This window comes from Cyprinodon tularosa, unplaced genomic scaffold, assembly GCF_016077235.1.
Source record: "Cyprinodon tularosa strain WSP-4 unplaced genomic scaffold, ASM1607723v1 ctg70, whole genome shotgun sequence".
NCBI lineage: Eukaryota > Metazoa > Chordata > Actinopteri > Cyprinodontiformes > Cyprinodontidae > Cyprinodon > Cyprinodon tularosa.
Window position 1 is genome coordinate 4,424,054 of NW_024039452.1, and position 26,205 is coordinate 4,450,258.

The 26,205-nt window shown below is 39.7% G+C and overlaps 1 protein-coding gene across 1 annotated transcript; it reads right to left on the reverse strand.

Moving 5' to 3' along the window:
* Positions 1-1,354: 1,354 nt before the first annotated feature.
* On the reverse strand, positions 1,355-26,205 carry LOC119772129. Its single transcript, XM_038268431.1, has 4 exons — positions 25,891-26,205; positions 20,200-20,210; positions 20,092-20,151; positions 1,355-1,677 (listed from the first exon to the last, which is right to left on the reverse strand). The coding sequence occupies exons 1-4, from the start codon at positions 26,195-26,197 to the stop codon at positions 1,357-1,359; spliced, it is 699 nt and encodes a 232-aa protein (XP_038124359.1). The 5' UTR covers positions 26,198-26,205; the 3' UTR covers positions 1,355-1,356.

Here is a 26,205-nt window from a genome sequence, read left to right on the forward strand (position 1 = left end):
TCGGTTAGCGGCTCCTCCTGGAGCTCCACGCCGCTTCTTCTTCTTCTTGTTTAATGGCAGATTAAACCTTAACTTTTAGGAGCATACCGCAACCTACTGTACCTACGGGAGTATGTAGCATGGGCCATATCAATGTGATGATTACTTTATGTTTCTATCTATCTATCTATCTATCTATCTATCTATCTATCTATCTATCTATCTATCTATCTATCTATCTATCTATCTATCTATCTATCTATCTATCTATCTATCTATCTACATACACACATATATATAAATACATACACAAATATACATACATCCATATATACATATACCTTTAAATCTTTATAATATATTCCTGTAGTCTTAGGTATTTAATAGCAGCTTTCTGCATTTCCTTTTCCTCCTGTTGTTCCTGCTTATAGCGACGGTTGAGAGGAAAAACTCCCTTTTAGCAGTAAGTATTTTGAGTTTTTTCCCAAGGATGCTGCGTTGTCTAAGGCACACAGAGAACTAGCAACCCCATCCACAAAATAATCAACCTGTGAAGGGGAATAAACTAAAATTGTTCTTTAAAATTTATAACTGCATTATCTGATAATGATCTGCTAAAGTGAAACCTTCTTGGGGGAGGAGAACTCTGTTAAAGTAACCCTGTAGGCTATTAAAAAGTGATCAGAGTGGACAGGGTTGTGAGGAAATAATGTTATTTCTTCATCTTCAATGCAAGTTTCAAAATAGAAGTTTCAAAATATGAAGATAAGAATGTGTCGGACTATTCACATTTTGAATAAAGCCAATAACGTCTAAGATAGCATTAAAGGTTTATATAACAACTGTTTTCTCACCCCTCGTGGGGTGGTATGTGTCATCCTCAAGCTCGGGTCCTCTACCAGAGGCCTGGGAGTTTGAGGGTTCTGCGCAGTATCTTAGCTGTTCCTAGGACTGCGCTCTTCTGGACAGAGACCTCTGATGTTTTACCTGGGATCTGCTGTAGCCACTCTCCCAGTTTGGGGGTCACAGCCCCCAGTGCTCCAATTACCACTGGCACCACTGCTGCTCTTACTTTCCACATCTTTTCTAGCTCCTCCTTCAGCCCTTGGTATTTCTCAAGCTTCTCGTGTTCTTTCTTCTTGATGTTGCTGTCGCTTGGGATTGCCACATCTATCACTACTGCCTTCTTCTGCTGTTTGTCGATCAACACGATGTCTGGTTGGTTAGCCATCACCTGTTTGTCAGTCTGGATCTTGAAGTCCCATAGGATCTTAGCTCGATTGATTGAATGCCTGTTGAAGGGTAGAAGTTGCTTCTTAATGAGTGGGTGGGTGGCCCTGAAAAGGGCCTTTGATTGATGGCTGGAAGCGGAGCAGTTTAACCTCCGAAGCCGTACAGGGTGCAGCCCTGCCTCTTCAGAGCGTACACCACATCCATGGCGGTGACGGTCTTCCTCTTGGCGTGCTCTGTGTAGGTGACGGCATCGCGGATAACGTTCTCCAAGAAGACCTTCAACACACCGCGGGTCTCCTCGTAGATCAGACCGGAGATGCGCTTGACTCCTCCACGGCGAGCCAGGCGGCGGATAGCGGGCTTGGTGATTCCCTGGATGTTATCACGGAGGACTTTACGGTGATGCTTGGCGCCTCCTTTGCCGAGTCCTTTACATCCCTTTCCTCTGCCGCTCATTCTGTCTTTCTGTGTGGATCACAGAGTCAGAAATGCTCAACAGCTGCTGAGTATAAGCTCTTGTGTGTATGCTGTGGACGTAGGAGGAAACATGCTAAGCGCCGCCTCCAACATGGTTCTGACACACTGAGGGTGTTCCTCTCTGAAGAAAAAAAAGGATGAGATTTTAATCCTGTCACTTCTGTTAAAATCAGAAATTTACCAAAGAGATCTATGTCTGATTTAAACAGCATCTAATCATGTTATCTACTGACCCTGAAGAAAAACATCAGAAATCTACATTACACTTCAGAAATACAATGAACAAAGGTTACAGTGTTTTTTCTTTAACATATTGTACAAGAAGGAATCTAAATGGTGTAAAAGATCTGTGTGGGATCGCTGTCCTTAATCAGGGGACGATAGCACTTATAACAGTTGCAAATGTTAACGCTTTCCGGTTCAGCAGTCTCTGTCACAGGATAATAATCTGCAGTGGAGTTTGGGGAAGCTCTCTGGTGAGTCTTGTAGAATGTCAAGCACCATGATACTCAGCGGCACAGTTCGGGCATGTGCGGGACGTACCACCTGGCTTTGAATATCATCAGTTTTATTTTTCACCTGAACTCTGGATGGCCCTAAGAGGCTGGCACTGCATGAAAAGTGAGATTTTCGTCCCCGTAAACTCCCGCAGATCTGCCTGATTTTCGTCAGTTTCCGACAATTTGCAACCCGTGCTTGTCCGCGTTTGTCGTGCCACAAATTGTCGGAAACGTACCGTGACGTATGTGGAGAGCGATCAGCTGTACTAATGGCCCTAATTAGCATATGAATGCAGCAAACCCGCGCGGCTGGCCAAGTCTGGCTTGAATAACCTTCTCAGTATTGGCTGAAACCACTATTCTCAAACAAGTAAAATCGCTCGTGATTGGCAGCAAAACCACACGTGGCCACGCCAGGCTTTAATTTTCTTACTGAGTATTGGACGGAACCACTTCTTTTTAAACAAGTAAAGTCGCTCGTGATTGGTTGGCATATATATATATTTACATATAAATTTACATATATATATATATATTTATTCATATATATATATATATTTATTCATTCATATATTTATTCATTCATATATTTATTCATTCATATGGTGTGTATTTATGTTATCCTACACTACTACACAATTATTATGCTACCATCAAGGAAAAGAGGTTTCTAGAATTTCCTTCTTTAATCTGAGGAACATTGCAAAAATTAGAAATCTCCTGTCCAGGGGTGATGCTGAGAAACTAGTCCATGCATTTGTTACTTCAAGGCTGGACTATTGTAATTCTTTACTATCAGGAAGTCCACAAACTGTAGTTAAAAGCCTTCAGCTGATCCAAAATGCTGCAGCCAGAGTTCTGATGAAAATTAAAAAGAGAGATCATATCTCTCCTATCCTGGCTTCTCTTCATTGGCTTCCTGTTAAATCAAGAATAGAATTTAAAATCCTCCTTCTCACATATAAAGCCTTAAATGGCCAAGCTCCATCTTATATCAGAGATCTGATTGTTCCTTATGTTCCTAACAGAGCACTTCGCTCTCAATCTGCAGGTTTACTAGTGGTTCCTAGAATTTCTAAAAGTAGAATGGGAGGCAGATCTTTTAGTTATCAGGCTCCTCTCCTGTGGAACCAACTACCAGTTTTAGTCCGTGAGGCAGACACTCTGTCTACTTTTAAGACTAGGCTTAAAACTTTCCTTTTTGATAAAGCTTATAGTTAGGGTGGCTCAGGTTATCCTGAGCTCTCTCTCTATATTTATGCTGCTATAGGCTTAGACTTTTTGAGGACATAGGGACCCCCATTTCATCATTCTGCTTCATTCTCTCTCTGTTCTCCTATTCTGCAGAATCTGTTTGTTCAATCTCTAACGTTCTGCTCTCTCTGCTTTTCCTCAGAGTAGCTTTGCCTCGTCTGTTCCTGTTTGGCTGTGACGTCATCCAGGAAAGAAACATCAGCTGTGCTGCTTCCATCAACACCCTTGTTTGTAGATGTTGGAGATCGGCCTGTCTTCAGGTGTGGTCCTGTTTCTCTGGCCGTGGCTGGGTGGATGTGCTCTCTTCATCCTCTGGCATGGGAGCTGCCTTGGAGCTCGTCTGCCTGGCTGTGTGTTTCCTGGACAGGGCCGCCTTTTACAGCTGCTTGTATCTCTGCTTCTGTCTCCTTGAACCCCAGTGGGCCTCAGCAGATGGCCGCTCACACTGAGCCTGGTTCTGCTGGAGGTTTCTTCCTGTTAAAAGGGAGTTTTTCCTCTCCACTGTCGCTACAAGCATGCTTAGTGTGAGGGATTGTATTTGAGTCAATGAGTCAATGCAATCAACTGGTTTTCCTTAGATAGAAAACTTTGTATCAATTTGACTGTATGATCTGGTTGAACTGTAAAGTGCCTTGAGATGACATGTGTTGTGAATTTGGCGCTATATAAATAAACTGAATTGAATTGAATTGAATTGACATGAATGAATTTATACAGGAAATGAAGATTTGCCAGGAAGCTGTTTATGCAAAGAAAGAGCTTTATTGAAACACAACTATATACAACGCGTATCCAAACACATGCGTTTCTAAAAATTAAAACTCCGTGAACGGTCCGTTTGCTTCCTCGGGGTTGGAGGTAACTGGCAGCATTCCCTCCGAGGCAGGTCCAATGTGCAGACGCCTAGTGTGCGTGGCCCTGTACTTCGGCATCGCTTCTAACCGGGACCGCAGCTTAACACAGAGTTCAGTGAGATCCGGCCTACGAAATGGCGGCGACCGTACAATCCATCCAGAGACACCGCCGAGGAAGGCGGACTTCCAGAGTTCCACTTCCTCATCTGCCAGCACACTCTGCCTCGCTTTCAGCAGCTGAAAAAAAAAAACAATGAATCAGCGCACTGCGTATGGACACAACACATCTATTAATGCACCTGAAAAATAGTCACCAAATAAAGTCTTACCCTCTTTCTTCTGGCCCGACTCCGAGCAGATAGCCTCCGCACGCAGCGTGTGGCTGGCTGCGTATATCTGAAGCTCCTGCGTACCGTCTGAAAATACGTCTTATAGGCAGCTGGAAAACAATTAAATGAGAGTGGTATAAATAAAAAATCAAACGCAAGTCACAGTAACAAGGAAGGAGAAAACATTAAAACAAGTCACTTACACACAATGTCGTCTTTATCAACATCGTGCAAATCGGGACTTGCCGAGATGGGAGGTCTGTGAAAACAAAATGTAAAAGCTATGATCGGTATCCATCCGTATCCATTACCTTTTACCACAGAATGAAAGCATATTCTTTAAATCTTACCCTTGCTCCGGTTCATAGCGCCTGCAATTAGTCTCCGAGTTGTGAAGACGGCGTACTGCTTCCTGTAAATCACAAAAAATACACTTTAATAAAGCTTGTTCTAGCAAGGCTACTATTAGCCGCTATTAGCCGGTAGCTTAGGCTAGGCTGCTTTTAGCTTAGCAGGCAGTAATCGAACATATATTTACCGCTAGCATCTCTTCTTTGAGTTCGTCTTGTTCGATGCAGAGTCGCCATCGCGTCCAAGAGGAGTTTTACCCCGAAATCCAGAAGCTCCAGACCGCTGCACAAAGCAAAGCATACATCCTCCACTGTGGCTGCACACCGCCGTTCTGAGTTTCTTGGAGATCGTAGGGAGCATGCGCGAGATGAACCAGGGTGTCCGCGGATCAATAAAAATAATTAAAAAATCATTCATTTTTTTTTTTTTAATCAAGGCCTTAATTGGCACTAAAATTATTTAAATATGTTTATCGAAGTATTTATAATTCTTTAATAAAAAATGCTTATAAAAACAATTTCGTCAGATATATTATATCGCTCCAGGCGGAGAAAAAGCTAGAGGATATATATATACGTATATATGTGTGTGTGTGTGTTTACATACATACAGGAGTCATGGAACTCTGCTTGCAGCTCCTTCATATTTCATGTACACTAATAACTTGTGTACATGGTTCTTGATGATGGCATTAAAATCATTTCAAATAGCATTAAAATAGCATTAAATTAGAGTCACTCATTCCTGTATGAACCCTGTGAGTGCTTAATTTAATATGACATATTAAAAAAATCCCACCATCATCCAGTATATGTTCAGTTTCTGCCCAAATATATATGTAGATTTTTGTAACGGGGATAAGGATAATTCAAAACTGCTTTTTTTTTAATGAACTTGTTCACTACTTCCAAACTCAGCATCTCTTTTCATTCCTGTAATAAGAAGTTTCTTTTGAATGGATTTGATTAAAGTTTAAGTCCCTCGGTATAAAATAAATATTTTGATGGAGATGAGAAATCTGCTTCCTCGTTGGTGAATAACCAATAGTTTGGATCCAATCATTTAAATAAACGGTGTTAGTTTTTTATATATATATATATATATATATATATATATATATATATATATATATATATATATATATATATATATATATATATATATATATATATATATATATATATATATATATATATATATATATATATATATATATAAGAATTGTGCTATAATTTCTAGTCACCGATCTGTTGCTGCTATATTTTAATTTGACGAACCGGAATTTGTCGATGTTCTTTTTCCTGTTTGGTGCGATTGCAATTGCGGATCTTGACCTGGCCGGACCTTATGACCACAGTGTACCAATTTTCTCATGGCTACTTCCAACAGGATAATGCGCCATGTTATAAAGTAAATCATCTCAGACTCATTTCTTGAAACTTTTCCACTTAAGTAATTGTGAATTGAGCATATTGACAGACAACATTTTATTTTTTATCTTAAATGCAATTTTTTTTTTATAATTACTGCTCTAAATGTATTGCTCTGTCAGCTAAAGATCTGTTTTGGTCTCTATACTTTAATTAAATAAATCAATTCAAGCTAAAATGGAAGAGGCTATACTAAGCCTGATCTCTTTGTATCAGAGAATTTCTTACCCAGAAAGATGTCACTTGGGGTAAAACCCCCCCTGCAACCCTGGTTTGCATTTGTATAGCTCACAGCATGTTCATTTACATGTTAAAGCCTCCCCTAGAATTTCATGGGGGGATGGTGCCCAGGACAGAATGCAGCTCATGGGCACACAGCACCAGATCAATTACCGACCTGACAGGTGTTCCATACAGTGCCACTCTGTACTTCTCTACTGCGTGTTTACAGATAAGATCAATCGGTTCTTGTTCAGACGGAGGGTTCCTCAGTCTTTTGAACTCACTGAGCATATGGGCCGCAAACATGGGAGAGGTTCTTCGGGGTTATATTAATAAGATGCAATCCTGGCATCAGCTTCCAGCTTTATTGGAGCCAAAACATTATTTAATAAAAAAATCGAACTAATCAAATGAAATGACTTCAGCTCAGCTTTTAACACCATTATTCAACAGCATCTGATAGGAAAACTGGGACATCTGGGCTTCAGGACACCAATTTGCAATTGTCTGCTGGACTTCCTCACCAACAGACCTCAGTCAGTCTGGGTTAGACAGAACACCTCTGATGTCATCACCCTGAGCCAGGGGTCGGCAACCCAAACTGCTCAAAGAGTCAAGTTGGACCAAAGAAAACAAAAAAAAATCTGTCTGGAGCCGCAAAAATGTAAAAGTCTTATACTGTATGCTCCTGGTTGTCAGCAGGTAAGAAACAACACACCCTCCCCCTGGTGGGTGTAGCTTATACTGACTTTCTAAATGGACTAAATTAATTGTGTATGAGGTTTGAAGTACTAAACAGAACACCAGCAGTGAAAGCTGTTCGCCATCAGGGAGAGGAGGAAGTCTGCCTTGACACAGCTGATGAGTGGAAGAGTCTGAGGAGATTCAACCCGTGGAAGGCCCCAGGCCCTGACAACATAACTGGTCTGGTGTCCAAGGAGTATGCATGTCAGCTGGCTACTGTCCTCACAGACATTTTTAACACCTCGCTGGACAAAGCCACAGTGCCAGCATGCTTTAATTCTGCCTCCATCATTCTGGTCCTAAAGAAGCCACAAGTCACCTAAAACAATGGTTTTTACTGAGCTGGGGAAGAAATCATTCTCTTACTTTGCTCCATGGTCCTGGAATAATTTGCAAAACTTGCTCCATTTAAATGATCTAGTCCCATTGAATGAATTTAAGGCCATGTTAAAATGTCATGTCATTCAAAAATGTAACTGCCCTATGTGACCTGTCTTTTCCTCTATGTGAGATTTTGTCTATGTTGTATTTCTGTTTGTATTTTAACTGGTGTGCCGTCTTGGCCAGGTCTCCCTCGAAAAAGAGATTTCAATCTCAAGGGACTTCCTGGTTAAATAAAGGTTAAATTAAAAAAAAATTTAATGCCTAGTGGCCCGTCGCACTGAATCCCATCATGATGAAATGTTCATGTAAGAGTGGTTAAAAAACACATTGTCTCCAGACTCCGACTTCGAGCGGTTCCGTCAGTAAGTTTACTTACTGAAATATAGAGAGGAAAACAACAAGAAAAGGGACAAGAAGAGAGGGACAAAACCTAGAACAAATAATGTATGTCTATTCTATAAAAAATTATCTATCTGTATAATGTTTATGTGTCGTCTTTTCACTTCAAAGGGCCCCATGCCAGTTTTTGCCTAGGGCCCCAAATTTCCTAAATCCGCCCCTGCCTAAAGGAGAAGAATGCAGATGTTGTGCATGGACTTCAGTTCAGCTTCTCAGACTGGAAGAAGGTGAGAAGACCGGTGAGAACAGCAGGGAGCAGTGTTGCCAAGTCAGCGACTTTGTTTAGCGACTTTTCAGACCCCTCCAGCGACTCTTTTTCAAAAAAGCGACTGGCGACAAATCTAGCGACTTTTCTGGTGTCTGCCGTGGGCAGGGGCGGATCTAGAAAAATATTTATGAGGTGGCAAGAAGGGGGCAGGAATTTTTGAGGGGTGGCAACATATGGCATTTGTTTACACTGAATTTAATCACAGTTATCATAGTTTGGTGAGAATAGTATGTACAGTACGTGTTTCATGAGAAACAGTTCATATTAGAAATACATCGTACAATGTGATCTCACTTAATAGGAGATAGAAGAATGATAACACTACTTCTAGAGGGGCCTTATCACAGGAAAGGTATTAAGGTGAGACACAGGTGCTGAGTCGCAGATGTGTGAGATTGACTGTCAGAGAGGCAGCTTTGCAGCATTTGCACAAGAAGAAACGATAGAAAGAAAAAGTTACCCATCAGAGATCGATGGACTGAGCTGGAATAAAGTGAGCATCACTACACAGTAGAAATAAATGGGTCAAGGCACCCGAACAAGGTACTGGACATCCATGTATTGTTTACTCTGAACACACATTTACCCCATTTGTTCCTCAGTAACTTGACATACAGCAGTTACGGCAACATGAAAGGGACATTTCATGCATGTAAATATGCTGTAGATAGAGCTGTATATGGAGGACCAACTCCGCCATATTTAAAAATGAATACAGAAACAAATAAATGCTCAATAAATAAATAAGCATACAATTAATTGCCACCAAAAATGCAATCAAAAAATAAATGTAAGTAGAAATTATATTATAATGGCAGGCAGAAATGTAAAAAGGGCAGGCAGAAATAAATAGCGGCGAAGAAATAACTAGGGTAAAAAAATACAAAGGAAGAATAAAACTGAAAAAAAATATTATAACATGCACATAAATAAATACTTAAAAATATAAGTAATGAAAAAATAAAGTTGAAGATTATAAATGACAAAAAACTAAATAAGGTGAATATTACAAAGGCAAAGGCTAATTAAAAGAGTTATATACATTTACGTCTCACTGTATAATTTAACTTCTACTTACATTTATTTGATGTTTGTATTTTTGTTGACAGTTAATTGTATGCTTATTTATTTATTGAGCATTTATTTATTTATTTCTGTATTTATTTTCAAATATGGCAGAGTTGGTCCTCCATACTGCTGTATCAACAAATCAACAAAAAGGCGGGTTCTGTATGTTACATCAAAATCTCCACAAATCTGAAAAGAAGCAACATAAAAATACATTTTGCTTGTGAGTAGGTTCATACAGGTCATTTCTGGATAGTTTCATATTATATATACAAAAAAGAAACAACAACACTGCTTCATATTAAGCAGGATTCACACCAGTATCACATTTTTAACTTTTAACACTTTTGGTTTTATTAAAGGAAATATCAGATTTTCTCAGGTGCCAAAACAAAATGTAACAGCTCTGTAAAGGCTCACCAGAGAGCAGAACATAAAGTTAACATGCCTATAACAGCTGAATGCAGTGATTTCCATGTTTCTCAGCAAAACGCTTCATTAATGTATTTAGATCCAATGCCTTTGTGCGTTTTGATTTGAGTTTAACCAAACTTGAGCGTCTCTTTTCTGTCATAGTTGACCGCAAATATGTCTTTCTGAGCCTGAAACGTCAGGCCTAACTAACATCATAGATAGAGAAATACCGTTCTGCAACCTGATTTTTATCATCTGTAAATCAGCATTGCAGCTATGCTAGCAACGTTGTGCTTTCATTATGATTTCATTTCTCGATAGATAGTTAATCAGTTTTTACCTGTTTCATCCTGTGTCTCCTCTCCCCATGATCCCTGGCTCCCTCGCTTTGCCTCATTCGGTTTTCAAAACAATCAGTCTCAGTCGCTCTCGCGTCATCTCGTGCTGCATTCACTGCAGTCCGACATTGGAAATTTGCGGCCGTAATTATCAAATAATCCATAATTTATCAGCCTCGCCATCCCTACCGCCAACTGGGGTGGCAGCAGGGGTGGCAAGGCTGTCATTTAGGGTGGCAGTTGCCACCCTATGCCATCCCAGTAGATCCGCCTATGGCCGTGGGGCGCCTCCCCCGTCCCAACCCCGTTCTCCCGCTTCCGCAGGAGTCCCTCTCAGCACTACAGTCAGAGACACAGCAGCGTCCAGACAGCAAATGAACCGCGCGCATGTGGCGGGTTTGACGGCACAGGTTGATCACTCTGGAGTCAGCTCCCTCAGTTGCTGAACCTGCCATAGAGAGCCTTGACCAACATGACCATGATCCACTCTTTCTGGGAGCAGGCAAGCACAGCCTGTGTGTGTGCAGGGAATTATTATTAGTAAGTCTACACGTCATTATGTGAAATCTGTTGGGATCTGGAGGTCTGTCCACCTTTCTCCAGCAGAGGGCGCTCTAGGTCTCCTGGAGCTGAAGCTGACTACCACACCTGCGGCTTGTTTGCTCATCAGGAGACCAGCATTTAAGGAGAGGCAGAGCAACACTCCAGGGCCAGAGTGTTTTGCCAGTTATGGTTAGCAAGCCTGAGCCAACCTGCCTGTCTGAATCTCTGACCCCCCTGAAACCTGAACCTAACCTGTTTTTGTTCCCTCTGCTTCCTAGGAAGAACCTGTCTGAACCCTGAAACTCTAGAAGAGTTTCTCAGTCTGAAACCAGTCTGTCTGATCTCTGAAGAACCCTGGAAAGTCAATCCGTCAGATACCTGCCTGCCCGCTCTCAGAAGAAACTGAAAGTGAAGCTCAGATCCGAATCTGCAAGATCAGAAACCAAGCTCTGCCTCTGCATAGTCCTCTGCCTGCCTTCAGCCTCTGGACCCTCCTGGTTCCCCTCCTCTGCTAAAACCTCTGAACAGGTACAGACCTGCACTCATTCTACCAGCAAACATACCTGGATATCTGCTAACCATTCTGCCCCTCTCTGCAGAGAAACCAGTCGTGAACAGTCCTGGACCAGATACCCCCCTGCATCAGTACTTTATTATCATTGTGTTTCTAAATATACTGTTGAACTTTTTCCCTGAGTCCGTGTGTTCTGCATGTGGGTTAGAAACCTTAAAACAAACATGACAGAACACTCTGGCCAACAAACTAACCCAGCAGTCCAACTCCGGAGGATGTTAGAGCAACAAGGAGTTCTAATCCAAGGCCATGACACCGCCCTCTGTGAGTTTAACACACGTTTGGATCAAACTAACCAGACTTCACAGGAATTATCCGGCTACTTCCGAGATGCTACTCCTTTCCCTGAGTCTGTGTGTTCTGCATGTGGGTTAGAAACCTTAAAACAAACATGACAAAATCTGCTGTTTAAGCAATACAAACTCTTCCAAAGAAAATAAAAAAAGCCTTAGTGGAATGTTCAAAGAACAATTTGCTGCTTGTGATTTCTGTGTAGTACTTACTGTGGAGTATGTTCAGAATTATTTTCTGCTTTTTTAACTAAGTCCTAAAATATCGTCAGGCTATAGGAAAAAAGTAAAAAATTGAGTTTACTCATAGAAGATAATCTTACAATATTTGCCTATGTAGCCTACAGATTTGCAAAACTATTCAAAGTTCCATATTCATCATTTTCCTACAGGCATCCATGGCAACCAGGTTTGCATGTACAAAAGAATAAAATTACACATGTATAAAAACGAAAGCAGTGCTCAGAACAGCATCATGATGGAGAAGATTTTGTTGGGACTCTTGCTTTTTCTAGGTAAGTGATAACACGTTTATGCGGGTATTGAAACCTTTGTACCAAAGTGACAAAGAATGATGAAAAATAAGATTTTTAAATCTATCTTCCAGACTGGGTGGTCCTCTCCACCTGCCTCCATCATCAGTACTATTTTGTTAATCAATCATTGAACTGGACTGAAGCTCAGACCTACTGCACACAGACCTGGCCACTATCTTAAACTCTGAGCAACAGAACCAACTTATCGACACTCTTACATCTGCTGGATACAGCTTTGACATCTGGATTGGTCTGTTCAGTGAAATCAACTGGAAATGGTCTGATGGTTACACTGGGAGTGGAGCTAATTACAGATACTGGACATCAAATCAGCCATATATTACTAACCGTGATGAGTATTGCGTAGGATCAAATTACAACAGGGGATGGGCTGATTATATCTGCACAGGGAAGCACCCCTTTATGTGCTACAACGGTAACAATATGAATGCAGACACAATTTTTTGAGCATTATTATAAAACATAACGTTTTTTACTGCACTTCATCCTACGTTGTTGTCATTAACAGGTTCAAACTTAGATCCTGACTTTGTTAATGTGAATACAGCAATGACCTGGTCTGATGCTCAGATGTACTGCAGAGAGAACTTTCTGGACCTGGCCACTATAAAAAATGATGCAGAGAACCAGCAGGTCCAGAGCCTGATAAATCAATTAACGTGGATTGGTCTATATAGAGATCCAGATCTTCACTGGTCTGATGGGAAAAGCGTCCTCTTCACAAACATGGATTCCATCAATATTCAGATTGGCTCAAAGACAGTCATATGTGGAGCTACATCTACTAAGACAACAGGAACATGGAAGGGTTTGCCCTGTGAAACAAGATTACCATTTGTCTGTTATGGCTTTCCTGGTGAGTTTGTTTAAAATCAAAAGGAGGAAATACGAAGTTGCATTTGTTAGAATCAGGCATTTCTTAATCCATATACTTTTTGTCCTGATATTAGTATCTGTGTAAAAGCTGTGTAAAACTTTTCATGTATATTTTTTTAAGATGCAAAACCTTATATTGAATTGCCACTACACTTAAGTCTCTCATCAATTATGTTCAACTCCCTTCTTTTTCCACTTTGTGTTCTTCTTATTCTTACCATACTGACAGAGAGGAAGGTTTCCAGCTAGAATTTGGAAATTCATTATAATTCTTCAAAATACATTAACTAGGTTAAGACTTTATTGTTCTTACCTCTGCCAGGGGGGTTGTGTTACTAGGCCAGTCTGTCTGTGTACAGGATAACCTTAGTCCAAGGAACACTAAATTAAATTTTGGTGATAATCCACATCATAAACCAGACAGGACATTTTTAAAGGACTCTTTAACATTATTTGGTGGAATAGGCAGTTCCACACTAAACCACAGGGGCGGCAGTGACTGTTGACAGCTTCAGCATCAGACTCCATAAAGTCTAGAAATATTATACTGAAGGCAAAAACAGAGGAAATGTGAGCCATGTCTCGCTTCAAATCTCAATCTGATCAAGCTGATCAAACAAGAAAGCAGATTGAATGAAAAAGGTGAGAGCAGAAAAACACTAGAGGCTTAAGGCACATGATGAGTCTCATTTATAAACTTAAGTCATGAATTGATTCAGCAATTTCGTCAGTAATTTCGTCATGACAGAGTTCATTTGTGAGTTTTAACTCTTAGTGTGATTAAAAATATGGGGCAAAATGTGTTACTTAGTGGAGGTCTGCCCTTCCCAAGTGATTTTCTGATTTAATAATGTAACACATTGTAGTATATCTCTATGTTGCTGGCCTCAATCCAAAGAAACTGTAGAGGTCTTCCATGTTGGCCCACCACCTACAGAGAGCAATGTCAAGATCAGCCACAAGGCTGTGACTTTAAAGTTGGTGGGGACACTAAGGGTGGTGGCCGATGGACCTTCTGCTAATTGACCCAGATGCTTTGATAGGTTTTTGTAGAAAAATGAGCCAAAACATATATAAATTAATTCCTTTCCTGTTGAGAATGCAAGAGCACTAAAATACACTGATATTTATAAATAGTTAGACAGATACCTTTCAGTGCATTATTTGTTAAGGGCTCAAAAAAATGTGTATAAAAAAATGACTAATAACAGTTTATACCAATGCCAACGTCGATATATAATGCATCCCTTGTATGTACACAATTTTAATCAATGGAGTAACAACACAACAATAGGCCGGTAAGCGACATTATCTGGGTGGGCCCCATATGAAGTACAACATGTTTGCTTTGTAATTGGTGTTGTGTTTAAACGGCTCACCATCATGTCTGCCATGTGTTGGGGTATAAATAAGGTCCGGTCAGTTGATCTAGTATTAGATTGGTTTAAAATAATTTTTTCGCACCACTACGTTTGCAAAGAGATGTCCTAGTCCACAATTGCGTAGGGTGCCTACCAGGTGTCAGTGACGGGGCCCCTAAGAGGTCGAGGGCCCCTAAGCAACTGCATACTCTGCTTACCAATAGTTACGCTATTGATTTCAATTATGTTTGTCTGTCCATCCATCTCTGTCATGATCTGCCCGCTAGCTCACCTTAATTGTTAATTTCACCTACCTGCCTAACTCTGCCCAGTTTTCTAATTATCACTCATCTCATCCACCTGTTGCTTTATATTTGATTCAGCCCGAGCAATCAGGGCCAGATCATTTTATGTTTTCCGTTTTGTCTGTTTGGTTTATTCTGTTGTTCATGTCCTGGTTCCTGGCGATCAGTGGGTTGAGAGGTTTCATGTTTGTCTCGTCTTCTGATCCTATTCTGATCCCCCTCCACGGAGCCCTCACCCCCAGATTCCACATACTCCGTCAGTGCCCTGCTGTCGTATGTCGTTCGGAGCACTTATCTTTCGTGTTAATCAATGAGAGCTGTTCCACATCCACCGCTGCTCCTTCGTACGTGACCGTCCACATACGTCTTCTCCGTCCATTGCTGTCAAAATACGGAGCTGAGCTTTTATTAGCTCCGCTCCGGTCCGGCCAGGTCCATATCCATGATTGCAATCGCACCAAACAAGAAAAAGAACGGCAAGAAAATCTGGTTTGTCAAATTAAAATATGGTAACGACAGATCGGTAACTGCAAATTAGAGCATAACTCATATATTCCCGAAAACTGAGAGCGTTGGATTAAATGATTGGATGCAGACTATTGGTACTTCCTCATACCAATAAGCAGATTTCTCATCTCCTTTAAATTATTTATTTCATACCAAGACGCTTATTGTAGGCACGGATAAGAGATGCTAAGTTTGGAAGTAGAAAACAAACATAGTTCATACAAAACATGAGCCTAGTTACCCCTGTTACACAAATCAACAAAAAAGAAAATATTTGGGCATTTCCACATGTTTTGGGCATTTCCACATGTTTTTCTCCTTTGAATTTAATAATGTTGCGCATGCTCACCACAAACTCTGAAGAAGTCAGAGCAGAGCAAGATGGGAGGAACACCTGAGGCTGTAGGCTTTTCTTTGCTCAGACGGTCTGGAGCGCAGTCGTGTTTTTGGATTGTGTGAGGAAGCTGGAATACCCGGAGAGAACCGACAAGTGCTCAGGGAAAACATGCAAACTCCATGCAAAAAGAGCAGCCAATGTCCACACTAGTGTTAATTTTACCAGCCGTTTTTAAATTTTGTTTCAGTTTTAGTCCAGTTTCAGCATCGCTTGTTAGTTTTTATCACATTTAGTCGACATCATCCCATTTTTATTTAGTATAGTTTAAGTCGACTATAAGTCAAGCATTTTAGTCTTTATTTTAGTCTAAGAAAACATAATTTTATTTGTTTAGTTTTAGTCAACCTAAACTGTCAACATTTTAGTCTAGTTTTCGTCAGCACATAATTTTAACCTTTTACTTTTTTGCCAGCAGATAATATTTAAAATTTCCTAAAAATATTTAACATTTCAACATTTTCTCATCTTTTTCATAAAAAAAAACACAATTTCAAGGAACACATACAGACATGGAAGATGTTCTGACAATATTTGCATATTTATTTTGAACGTTGTTAAGGTTCAAAAACACAAACACAAATGCTTGCATTAAAACAAATAAAATACACCTGACAAAAGAAAAAAAATAAAGTGTCTTATGAACTTTACACAAGTGCTGGCTGTTTAAAGCTAGTTCACATAGAATAATAAAATAAATAGATTTGAGGTCAATGTGAAAAAAAAAAACTAAACTGATACAACAAAAGTGCTTTCCTGCCAGCTAGTTCACATGGTATATAAAGGTACAGTATTTAAGGTGAAACAAGGCATAGCTTGCTAGTCCTGAGAGTCAGCTTTGTATTTGGTGTGGGCAATTAAGGAAGCTTGTATAGCTGGCCTGTCATTGTTTCTGGGTGGTTGTTGGTGGTGGTGTATCTTCAATCTGGAACAGAAATTAATACAATGTCAGGATAGATGCACAGCATAACAGGAATTCCAAGTGTATAAGTGGCATATAGGTCCGTTTTTTTTCATTAACAAAAACTAAGTCACTGTAAAAACTACATTTGACAATCCATTTCAAACTCATACAAACAGCCTAACTATCATTTAATGCAGGAATAAATTGCAGACATTTTTATGTGTGTATGCATTTTGGTTGTACTAATATTGATGCCAATTCAAATCAAATGTCCTTGTAATAGTAATGTGCAGATAAACAGAGCAGCATTTTATGTCACCAAATAAAGACATTGGGAGTTTGCATCCCTGCAGTGGTTCCCCTAGCAATGGCTATTTTGTGTATGAAAATCTAGGTTAAAGTTGTTCTGAATTATGTGTGGCGTATTATTTTTATTTTGTCTTATCCTGATAAATTGTTTCAGTTCGTTTTAGCATTTAGCATACATGTGTAGCTGCTGAGATGTTTTGTGTTAACTATAGTTCACTTGCAGCTCCTTGATTACCTAAAACATCTGTCTGCTTTAATCAAACTTGCAATTTAACTGAAACTATGGTTACCTGGCCAGTATACCATATCTAAGTTAGCATAAATTTAACTTCACATACAATTCTATCAACAAGTGGCTACGGTCGCTACGTGCTAACAAGCTAACGTAACGTAGCCAGCCTGGATACTAAATGCTATGAAAGTTAGCCAACATTAGTTAGTTTATCATTGGGACATTATAGCCGTTGATTTAATGTTACATTATAAACAACCACCACCAATCTTTCTGTTAACTTACCGTAATGTCTTTGTGTTGAACTGCGACGTGTCTCTTCAATTTTGTTGTGTTTTTTCCAGCTACCATGTGGCCACATTCCTTCCTTTTGACTAAAATCAAGCATTTGGTTTTGTTCTCCACTTCAATGAAGCCAAAATGTGTCCATGTATCACGTCTCCTCTTTCTCCCGAGCCCCGGGCAAAGCATGTTTTACTTTTAACCTGTCGCTGCCTCGCCGTGTATGTGTTGTGTCGGCTACTCTGTGTCCGCCCGCTCCAGGTTTGAAAGTGGGTGTGTGGCGGAAGAGCTGACAAGGAGGAAGCGGAGGAGGAGACAGGGTTTGAAAAAACCATAAAATAATATGTAATTTTCGTCTCGTCTTTGTTCGTGAACTAAAATGTCCATAGATTTTAGCCCAGTCTTTATTTACCGAACTGCATTTTCGTCTCGTCTTTATTAGTCCACGAAAATTATTTCTGATTTACTCCAAGTTAATGTTTATTAGTGGGGATTTTCGTCTCATCTCGTCTAGTTTTCGTTCAGTGAAAAATGTGCGTTGACAAAAATATTTTCGTTTAGTTTTCGTTAACGAAATTAACACTAGTCCACACCAGTCCTTATGCCTGTGATCAGCCATATTTTTTATCTGGGTGGCAGTTGAAGACAGGAGTCTTGGTCTGCTAAGTCCTGGAAGCCTAATCTGCCTCTTAGGGAAATTGAATTGGCAAGTGAAAGTGGGGAAAAAAAGGGAAGAAAAACAACTACTAATTAATTCAATAAAGCAACATGTACAGTTTTGGTTGGCACTTTCTATAATGAAAAATCTCTTATTTTTAATTAGTTGTAAAACAGGTGGTGAGGCTCAGACTTCATACAAAGGACTCTGTGGATCTGAATGACCCTGTTCTAAGAGGACACATCCTAAAAAGCGGAAGTTTAGAATTAAGGCTGTTTTAGTGCTAAATGAATACTTAAATCTAATCTCAGATTAAAGCATCTATATGTTTTATGTGTTCAAATTATCCTACAGCTCCAAGACAAACTGCAGAAGAACGGAGTGAGTGGAGTTACCCTGAGGTGGAGAGAGCAGCCTGATGGGAAAGTCTTCAAAAAGGAGAAGAAAGAATTATAAACTAAGAAATAAGAAACCTGATTTCTTTTTGCTTTTTTCAGGTTGAAACCTACTTTTTATTATTAGTTGTATAGTAATGCTAATAACCGATATATAGTTTGCTGCCATGGAAATCACCTATTGTAATGAGGTGAAAACTATCTAAATGATGTGAGCACAATATTTCTTCATCTGTAAGTTTGAGCACCTTTAATGTTGTGTTGGTGGTCTAGACTATTATATACATATAATAGTATAAATTGTAAGAATTTGCAGAATATTTTTTTCATGATCCACAGGTGATTGTGTTTTGATTTTCCTTTTCTGTGTGTGTTCTGATCATTCTGGGTTGTGTATAATTGCCAGTAAAACCTTGCTGTTTTCACTTTTTCTATATATAGACTTTCAATAATATTTAATTTCTTTGTGATTAGTTTCATACTTAGTTATTGTGTCCTATCATCTGCACATTTTGGGATTATACTTTATTTTATGTATTAGGCGCCTTTTTCCTGTGTAATTCATACATTTTAAATTCAGCTCTGTATGCATTATATTTAGTCTACTTTCACATTTCCAATCAGCAAAATTAAGTGTTTCTATTGTCATTCTCCACCCTGCCCTCAATATTTCAGAACCTATTTTTGAAAGGCTCTTGCTAGATTCTTCTGTGAGCAACAACAGTTTTATATCCTGTTCTGCTCATTTAAAAATATCTCTAAGTTATTCTATTGTAATTAAAGACTAAGATAATTTCCATAACTGGCAGTTTTTGATTTTAGGTCCTATTATATGTATTTAGTTATACTTGTGGTCAGCTGTTTCACTTTAGTTAAACACTACTCACTGTCTAAGAGATAAAGTATAATTTTCCAAAAGTAAGCTCAGTCCATATCTGCACCAAATATTTTTTTAGAGCAGAGTAATGGAAATACCACATCATGTAAATCATAGAGCAAGATTTTAAGAAAAGTGAAATTTTACCAGTATTCATTCCGTCTTATCATTGTATCTGCACCAATAAATGACATCTGCTCAAATTTGAAAATTTGTCAAAATATGATTATCTTTGGCTACAGCTCCCCATGATCACCAAGTCAACCACATAATCTGACCACCATGAAAACAACAATAGAGCAACAGTTAAGACGCCTCAGGAATCCTAATTATTACAGCAGCAATGTTGTAAAAACAAGAAGTAAAATGTAATGCTTTGAAGATAATAACTGGAAGAAAAGTAGACATTTATATTTCAATAAAGCCTTTGTAGTTTGACTGTTTTGGGATGGCTAGCTGTGATGTTTTTAATGCACCAACCAGTCAGGGCGGATCAGAAAACATGGCTTAAATAGAGAAACTGAAAGAAGAACAAGATGGCTGGCTTTTAGCCGGCAGGTTCAACTAGTTCATGGACTTCTCCATCACTGACCAACTAGAGGTTTTAAGTATAAAACATTGGATGGAATGTTTACCCTACCAAAAGAGTACTGCAAACACCTAAAAATAGAATGTGTCAAGAAAATCCTAACCTAGAAAACGATGTGCACGTACAAAACCAACCATGTGACCTTTATAGATCAAAGCTGTGCCTCAAAGTTTGTGTCCAAGGCTCCAACTCACCCACTTCACGCCCACATTGAACCAGAAATAGTTCATGCAAAGCACCACATGAATGGCATCCTGAATTTAAACACGCCAGCTGTCAATAGTTATTTAATGGTTACCAACGGCAACCACAGCTAGGGGAATAAAAAAAACAAAAAAAAAAACAACAACATCGAGGTATTGGTTTGTGAATTGTAAAGTCTAATAAATATACAGGTGCTGGTCATAAAATTAGAATATCATGAAAAAGTAGATTGATTTCAGTAATTCCATTTAAAAAGTGAAACTTGTATATTATATTCATACATTACATACAAACTCATATATTTCAGATGTTTATTTTGTTTAATTTTGATGATTACAAATGACAACAAATGAAAATCTCAAATTCATCATATCAGAAAATTAGAATATTGTGAAAAGGTTCAAAATTGATGGCCCCTGGTGCCACACTCTAATCAGCTAATTAACTCAAACCACCTGCAAAAGCCTTTAAATGGTCTTTCAGTCTAGTTCTATAGGCTACACAATCATGGGGAAGACTGCTGACTTGACAGTTGTCCAAAAGACGACCATCGACACCTTGCACAAGGAGGGCAAGACACAAAAGGTCATCGCTAAAGAGGCTGGCTGTTCACAGAGCTCAGTGTCCAAGCACATTAATAGAGAGGCGAAGGGAAGGAAAAGATGTGGTCGAAAAAAGTGTACAAGCAAGAGAGATAACCGCACCCTGGAGAGGATTGTGAAACAAAACCCATTCAAAAATGTGGGGGAGATTCACAAAGAGTGGACTGCAGCTGGAGTGAGTGCTTCAAGAACCACCACACACAGACGTATGAAAGACATGGGTTTCTGCTGTCGCATTCCTTGTGTCAAGCCACTCTTGAACCACAGACAGCATCAGAAGCGTCTTGCCTGGGCTAAAGAGAAACAGGACTGGACTGCTGGTGAGTGGTCCAAAGTCATGTTCTCTGATGAAAGTACATTTTGCATTTCCTTTGGAAATCAAAGTCCCAGAGTCTGGAGGAAAAGAAGAGAGGCACTTCATCCACGTTGCTTGAAGTCCAGTGTAAAGTTTCCACAGTCAGTGATGGTTTGGGGTGCCATGTCATCTGCTGGTGTTGGTCCATTGTGTTTTCTGAGGTCCAGGGTCAACGCAGCCACATACCAGGAAGTTTTAGAGCACTTCATGCTTCCTGCAGCTGACCAACTTTTTGGAGATGCAGATTTCATTTTCCAACAGGACTTGGCACCTGCACACAGTGCCAAAGCTACCAGTACCTGGTTGAAGGACCATGGTATCCCTGTTCTTAATTGGCCAGCAAACTCTCCTGACCTTAACCCCATAGAAAATCTATGGGGTATTGTGAAGAAGAAGATGCAATACACCAGACCCAACAATTCAGAAGAGCTAAAAGCCAGTATTAGAGCAACCTGGGCTATCATAACACCTGAGCAGTGCCACAGACTGATCGACTCCATGCCACGCCGCATTGCTGCAGTAATACAGGCCAAAGGAGGCCCAACTAAATACTGAGTGCTGTACATGCTCATACTTTTCATGTTCATACTTTTCAGTTGGCCAACATTTCTATAAATCCTTTGTTTTTATTGGTCTTCAGTAATATTCTAATTTTCTGATATGATGAATTTGAGATTTTCATTTGTTGTCATTTGTAATCATCAAAATTAAACAAAATAAACATCTGAAATATATGAGTTTGTATGTAATGTATGAATATAATATACAAGTTTCACTTTTTAAATGGAATTACTGAAATCAATCTACTTTTTCATGATATTCTAATTTTATGACCAGCACCTGTATTAGGTAGCTAGCCTAGTAAACTAGCCCCATCCGCCATCGGCCAAAATCATTTTTTCCTGCCAGTGGTCTAGCCTCGATCAATGCTCCAATCACAACAGAGATGCATTTTGAATTTTTGTATGCAAAGCGGGCGGGGTTTTGAGGGCGGGACGACAAAGCTGTGCAACGCTGGAGAAAGCACAAGGGAGATGGCAACAACTATTGAACAGCTCTCATTTGACTCAACTTTGGAATCAGTTTTAGAAGGATTAGATTTGGGGTTTTCATTGAAACGTGAGCAGGAAGAGGCTCTACGTTCTTTTGTTTTTAAGAAGGACGTATTCCCCATTTCACCGACAGGCTGTTTGTTCACACTCCCCCACCATCTTTCTGTCGCTCTTCCTACGTCACAGTCAGTTACGCTCATTGGTCAGAGCGTTGGCCAATAGGCACAGACAGCGGTTTGAAAGACATCGCCACAACACTTCTGGATAGGCTTGGTTCCATTCTCCCTGATGACCAGAGAAGCAAGCTCATTTCCCAAGCTTACAATGGTGCAAGTGTCATAGGTGTTACAGGTGATGTACAGAAAATGATCAAGGATGACTACGCTAATGCACACTATATCCACTGCTATGCTCACCAATTTAACCTCATCATGCAGCAGGTGACATCCCACACCATTTGACATCATCTGATTTACACAAATAAGGTACCAAAACATACATAGACCACACAGAGTAAAATGTGGCACACTGATTGGTGGTTTCACAAGGGGTATTACTGCTCCCTCTAGTGGTTCTTATTTGAAATTTGTACAAATAAAGACAGACAATGTCATCTTTTGAGATGTAGAAGAAACGTTGGCTAATCCCAAATAAAAATGAATTATAAAAAAATAAATTTTTGTCTGGCTGATATCTGTTTGAACTGGAAATAAGAATCAAAAAAGTTGTGACGAAGAAGTTCCAGTAATTTCTGTATTACTGGTAATTTTCTATATGTAACAACATTCTGCCATATCCCTTATGTGCTGAACAAAGGAGTGCACAGAAACAACACTACAAATCACAAAAAGATCACTGCAGTAAAACATGGCAGTGGTAGGATAATGACCTGGAATCATGTTTCTTCAAATGGAACTAGGTGTTTGCCAAGGCGGATGGTATGATATAAAATAATTGCTAAAAAAATCTCTGAACAGTAATCTGTTCTACCCCAAAACCTTTGAAAGTTCCCTCGAAAACTCAGGATGAAAAAGGATTTAGTTTTTAAGTTTAAGCAATTTTCCACAGAAAAATTAGCATGTGAGCAGGACTGTGGACAAGATATTTTCTTTTATTCTTATTTGAGGAGATTTTGACTCAACAAAGCATTAAAAAGTTATTTATTATCATTATTATCTTGGTGATCTTTTTCCTCTTCTGTCTCTAAAAAAGATCAGTTGCAGGAGAGCTAACCAAAAAAATTATCAATAAACTCAGTGCTTGGCTTAATTAAGAATAATTCTAGGTCCAAATAGAATCTTTCAGAGATGAACCTGCTTGGTGGATTATTTCTAGATTACAGAGAACCACAGATACATACCAATGGTGACTCTTTGTTAAAGGGTAAAAATCAACAGTTTTGAACAAAAAAAAAAACAGTGGAGAGGAAAAACTCCCTTAACAGGAAGTTTTTGTTTGCTTTGTTTTTTCCCAAGGGGGGTGCGTTGTCTAAGGCACACAGAGAACTAACAACCCCATTAATTAATAATCAACCTGTGAAGGGGAATAAACTAAAGTTATTCTTTAAAATTTATAACTGCATTATCTGATAATGATCCGCTAAAGTGAAACCTTCTTTTGGGGGAGGAGAACTCTGTTAAAGTAACCCTGTAGGTTATTAAAAAGTGATCAGAGTGGACAGGGTTGTGAGGAAATAATGTTATTTCTTCATCTTCAATGCCATATGTTAGCACAAGTTCCAAAATATGAAGATAAGAATGTGTCGAACTATTCACTACACAGACATTCGTCTAATGATGAAATATAAACAGATGTATATATCTGGGAAAAGCCAAATAAAGGAAGAATAAAAACAACAATCATGATTACTTTGAGCTCTTGTGTACAAGAGTTATTAAAATATAGTTTCATGTGACAACATTACATCAGTTTGAATGGGATGTTAGACAGGAATCTAGAGAGGAATCCTTTGCAAGTGAGGACATACACTCACCGGCCACTTTGTTAGGTACCCCATGCTAGTAACGGGTTGGACCCCCTTTTGCCTTCAGAACTGCCTCAATTCTTCGTGGCATAGATTCAACAAGATGCTGGAAGCATTCCTCAGGGAGTTTGGTCCATATTGACATGATGGCATCACAGTTGCCGCAGATTTGTCGGCTGCACATCCATGATGCGAATCTCCCGTTCCACCACATCCCAAAGATGCTCTATTGGATCGAGATCTGGTGACTGTGGAGGCCATTTGAGTACAGTGAACTCATTGTCATGTTCAAGAAACCAGTCTGAGATGATTCCAGCTTTATGACATGGCGCATTATCCTGCTGAAAGTAGCCATCAGAAGTTGGGTACATTGTGGTCATAAAGGGATGGACATGGTCAGCAACAATACTCAGGTAGGCTGTGGCGTTGCAACGATGCTCAATTGGTACCAAGGGGCCCAAAGAGTGCCAAGAAAATATTCCCCACACCATGAGACCACCACCACCAGCCTGAACCATTGATACAAGGCAGGATGGATCCATGCTTTCATGTTGTAGACACCAATTTCTGACCCTACCATCCAAATGTCGCAGCAGAAATCGAGACTCATCAGACCAGGCAACGTTTTTCCAATCTTCTATTGTCCAATTTCGATGAGCTTGTGCAAATTGTAGCCTCAGTTTCCTGTTCTTAGCTGAAAGCTGCTGCTGTAGCCCATCTGCCTCAAAGTTCGACGTACTGTGCGTTCAGAGATGCTCTTCTGCCCACCTTGGTTGTAACGGGTGGTTATTTGAGTCACTGTTGCCCTTCTATCAGCTCAAACCAGTCTGGCCATTCTCCTCTGACCTCTGGCATCAACAAGGCATTTCCGCCCACAGAACTGCCGCTCACTGGATGTTTTTTCTTTTTCGGACCATTCTCTGTAAACCCTAGAGACGGTTGTGCGTGAAAATCCCAGTAGATCAGCAGTTTCTGATATACTCAGACCAGCCCTTCCGGCACCAACAATCATGCCACGTTCAAAGTCACTCAAATCACCTTTCTTCCCCATACTGATGCTCGTTTGAACTTCAGGAGATTGTCTTGACCATGTCTAAATGCCTAAATGCACTGATTTTCCGCCATGTGATTGGCTGCTTAGAAATTAAGTGTTAACGAGCAGTTGGACAGGTGTACCTAATAAAGTGGCCGGTGAGTGTAAATAAATGATGGTCTATTCAGATAAAATGATTTTAAATTAATAAGTTGGAGCTTTAAAAAGGAGAACTGGAAGAAAATGTCCAAAAAATAGTTTTCTTGGTAGTCAGAAAACAGAAAACTAAACAAATCAGGTAACAGAACGTGATCAGGAATGTAGAATGTATCAGAAAAAAATAGGACAACATAAAACAATAATTCTTGGTAGAATTATGAATTTGCAGAGCTGTTAAAGAGTATCACAGGGCATTTAAACATTTAGGGGAAATGTAACCAAAGAAACCTGATTTAATTTCAAGAAAGAAAAAAAAGAAACTAATCACATAAATGGAGTTTCCATGCTAGTTACATGGTAATATATAATGAGAATAAAACAGATGTTAGTGTGGACTTTAACACATGAGTTCAGTTTAGGTTTCATTAGACTGATTATATATACACCTATACCAACTTCATTCTCCATTTAAACATTTTATATAAAATAAAGCAATAAAGCTGTTGATACTGTTGACAAAATCTGAATGATTGTATGCCTGTTTAATGGTAGAAGTTGCTTGAGTAGGGCCTTTGATTGGTGGTTGGAAGCGGAGCAGTTTAACCTCCGAAGCCGTACAGGGTGCGGCCCTGCCTCTTCAGAGCGTACATCACACCCATGGCGGTGACGGTCTTCCTCTTGGTGTGCTCGGTGTAGGTGACGGCATCGCAGATAACGTTCTCCAAGAAGACCTTCAACACACCGCAGGTCTCTTCGTATATCAGACCGGAGATGCGCTTGACTCCTCCACGGTGAGCCAGGCGGCGGATAGCGGGCTTGGTGATTCCCTGGATGTTATCACGGAGGACTTTACGGTGACGCTTAGCGCCTCCTTTGCCGAGTCCTTTACCTCCCTTTCCTCTGCCGCTCATTGTGTCTT

Bases quoted from the DNA above. Each gene is read 5' to 3' on its own strand.
- LOC119772129 (XM_038268431.1), bottom strand. From the start codon at position 26,197: ATGAGCGGCAGAGGAAAGGGAGGTAAAGGACTCGGCAAAGGAGGCGCT. The intron at 1,678-20,091 runs GTGAGTTGGAGC...TGATCCACACAG, and splicing joins TCAATGTGGGCGTGAAGTGG to AAAGACAGAATGAGCGGCAG.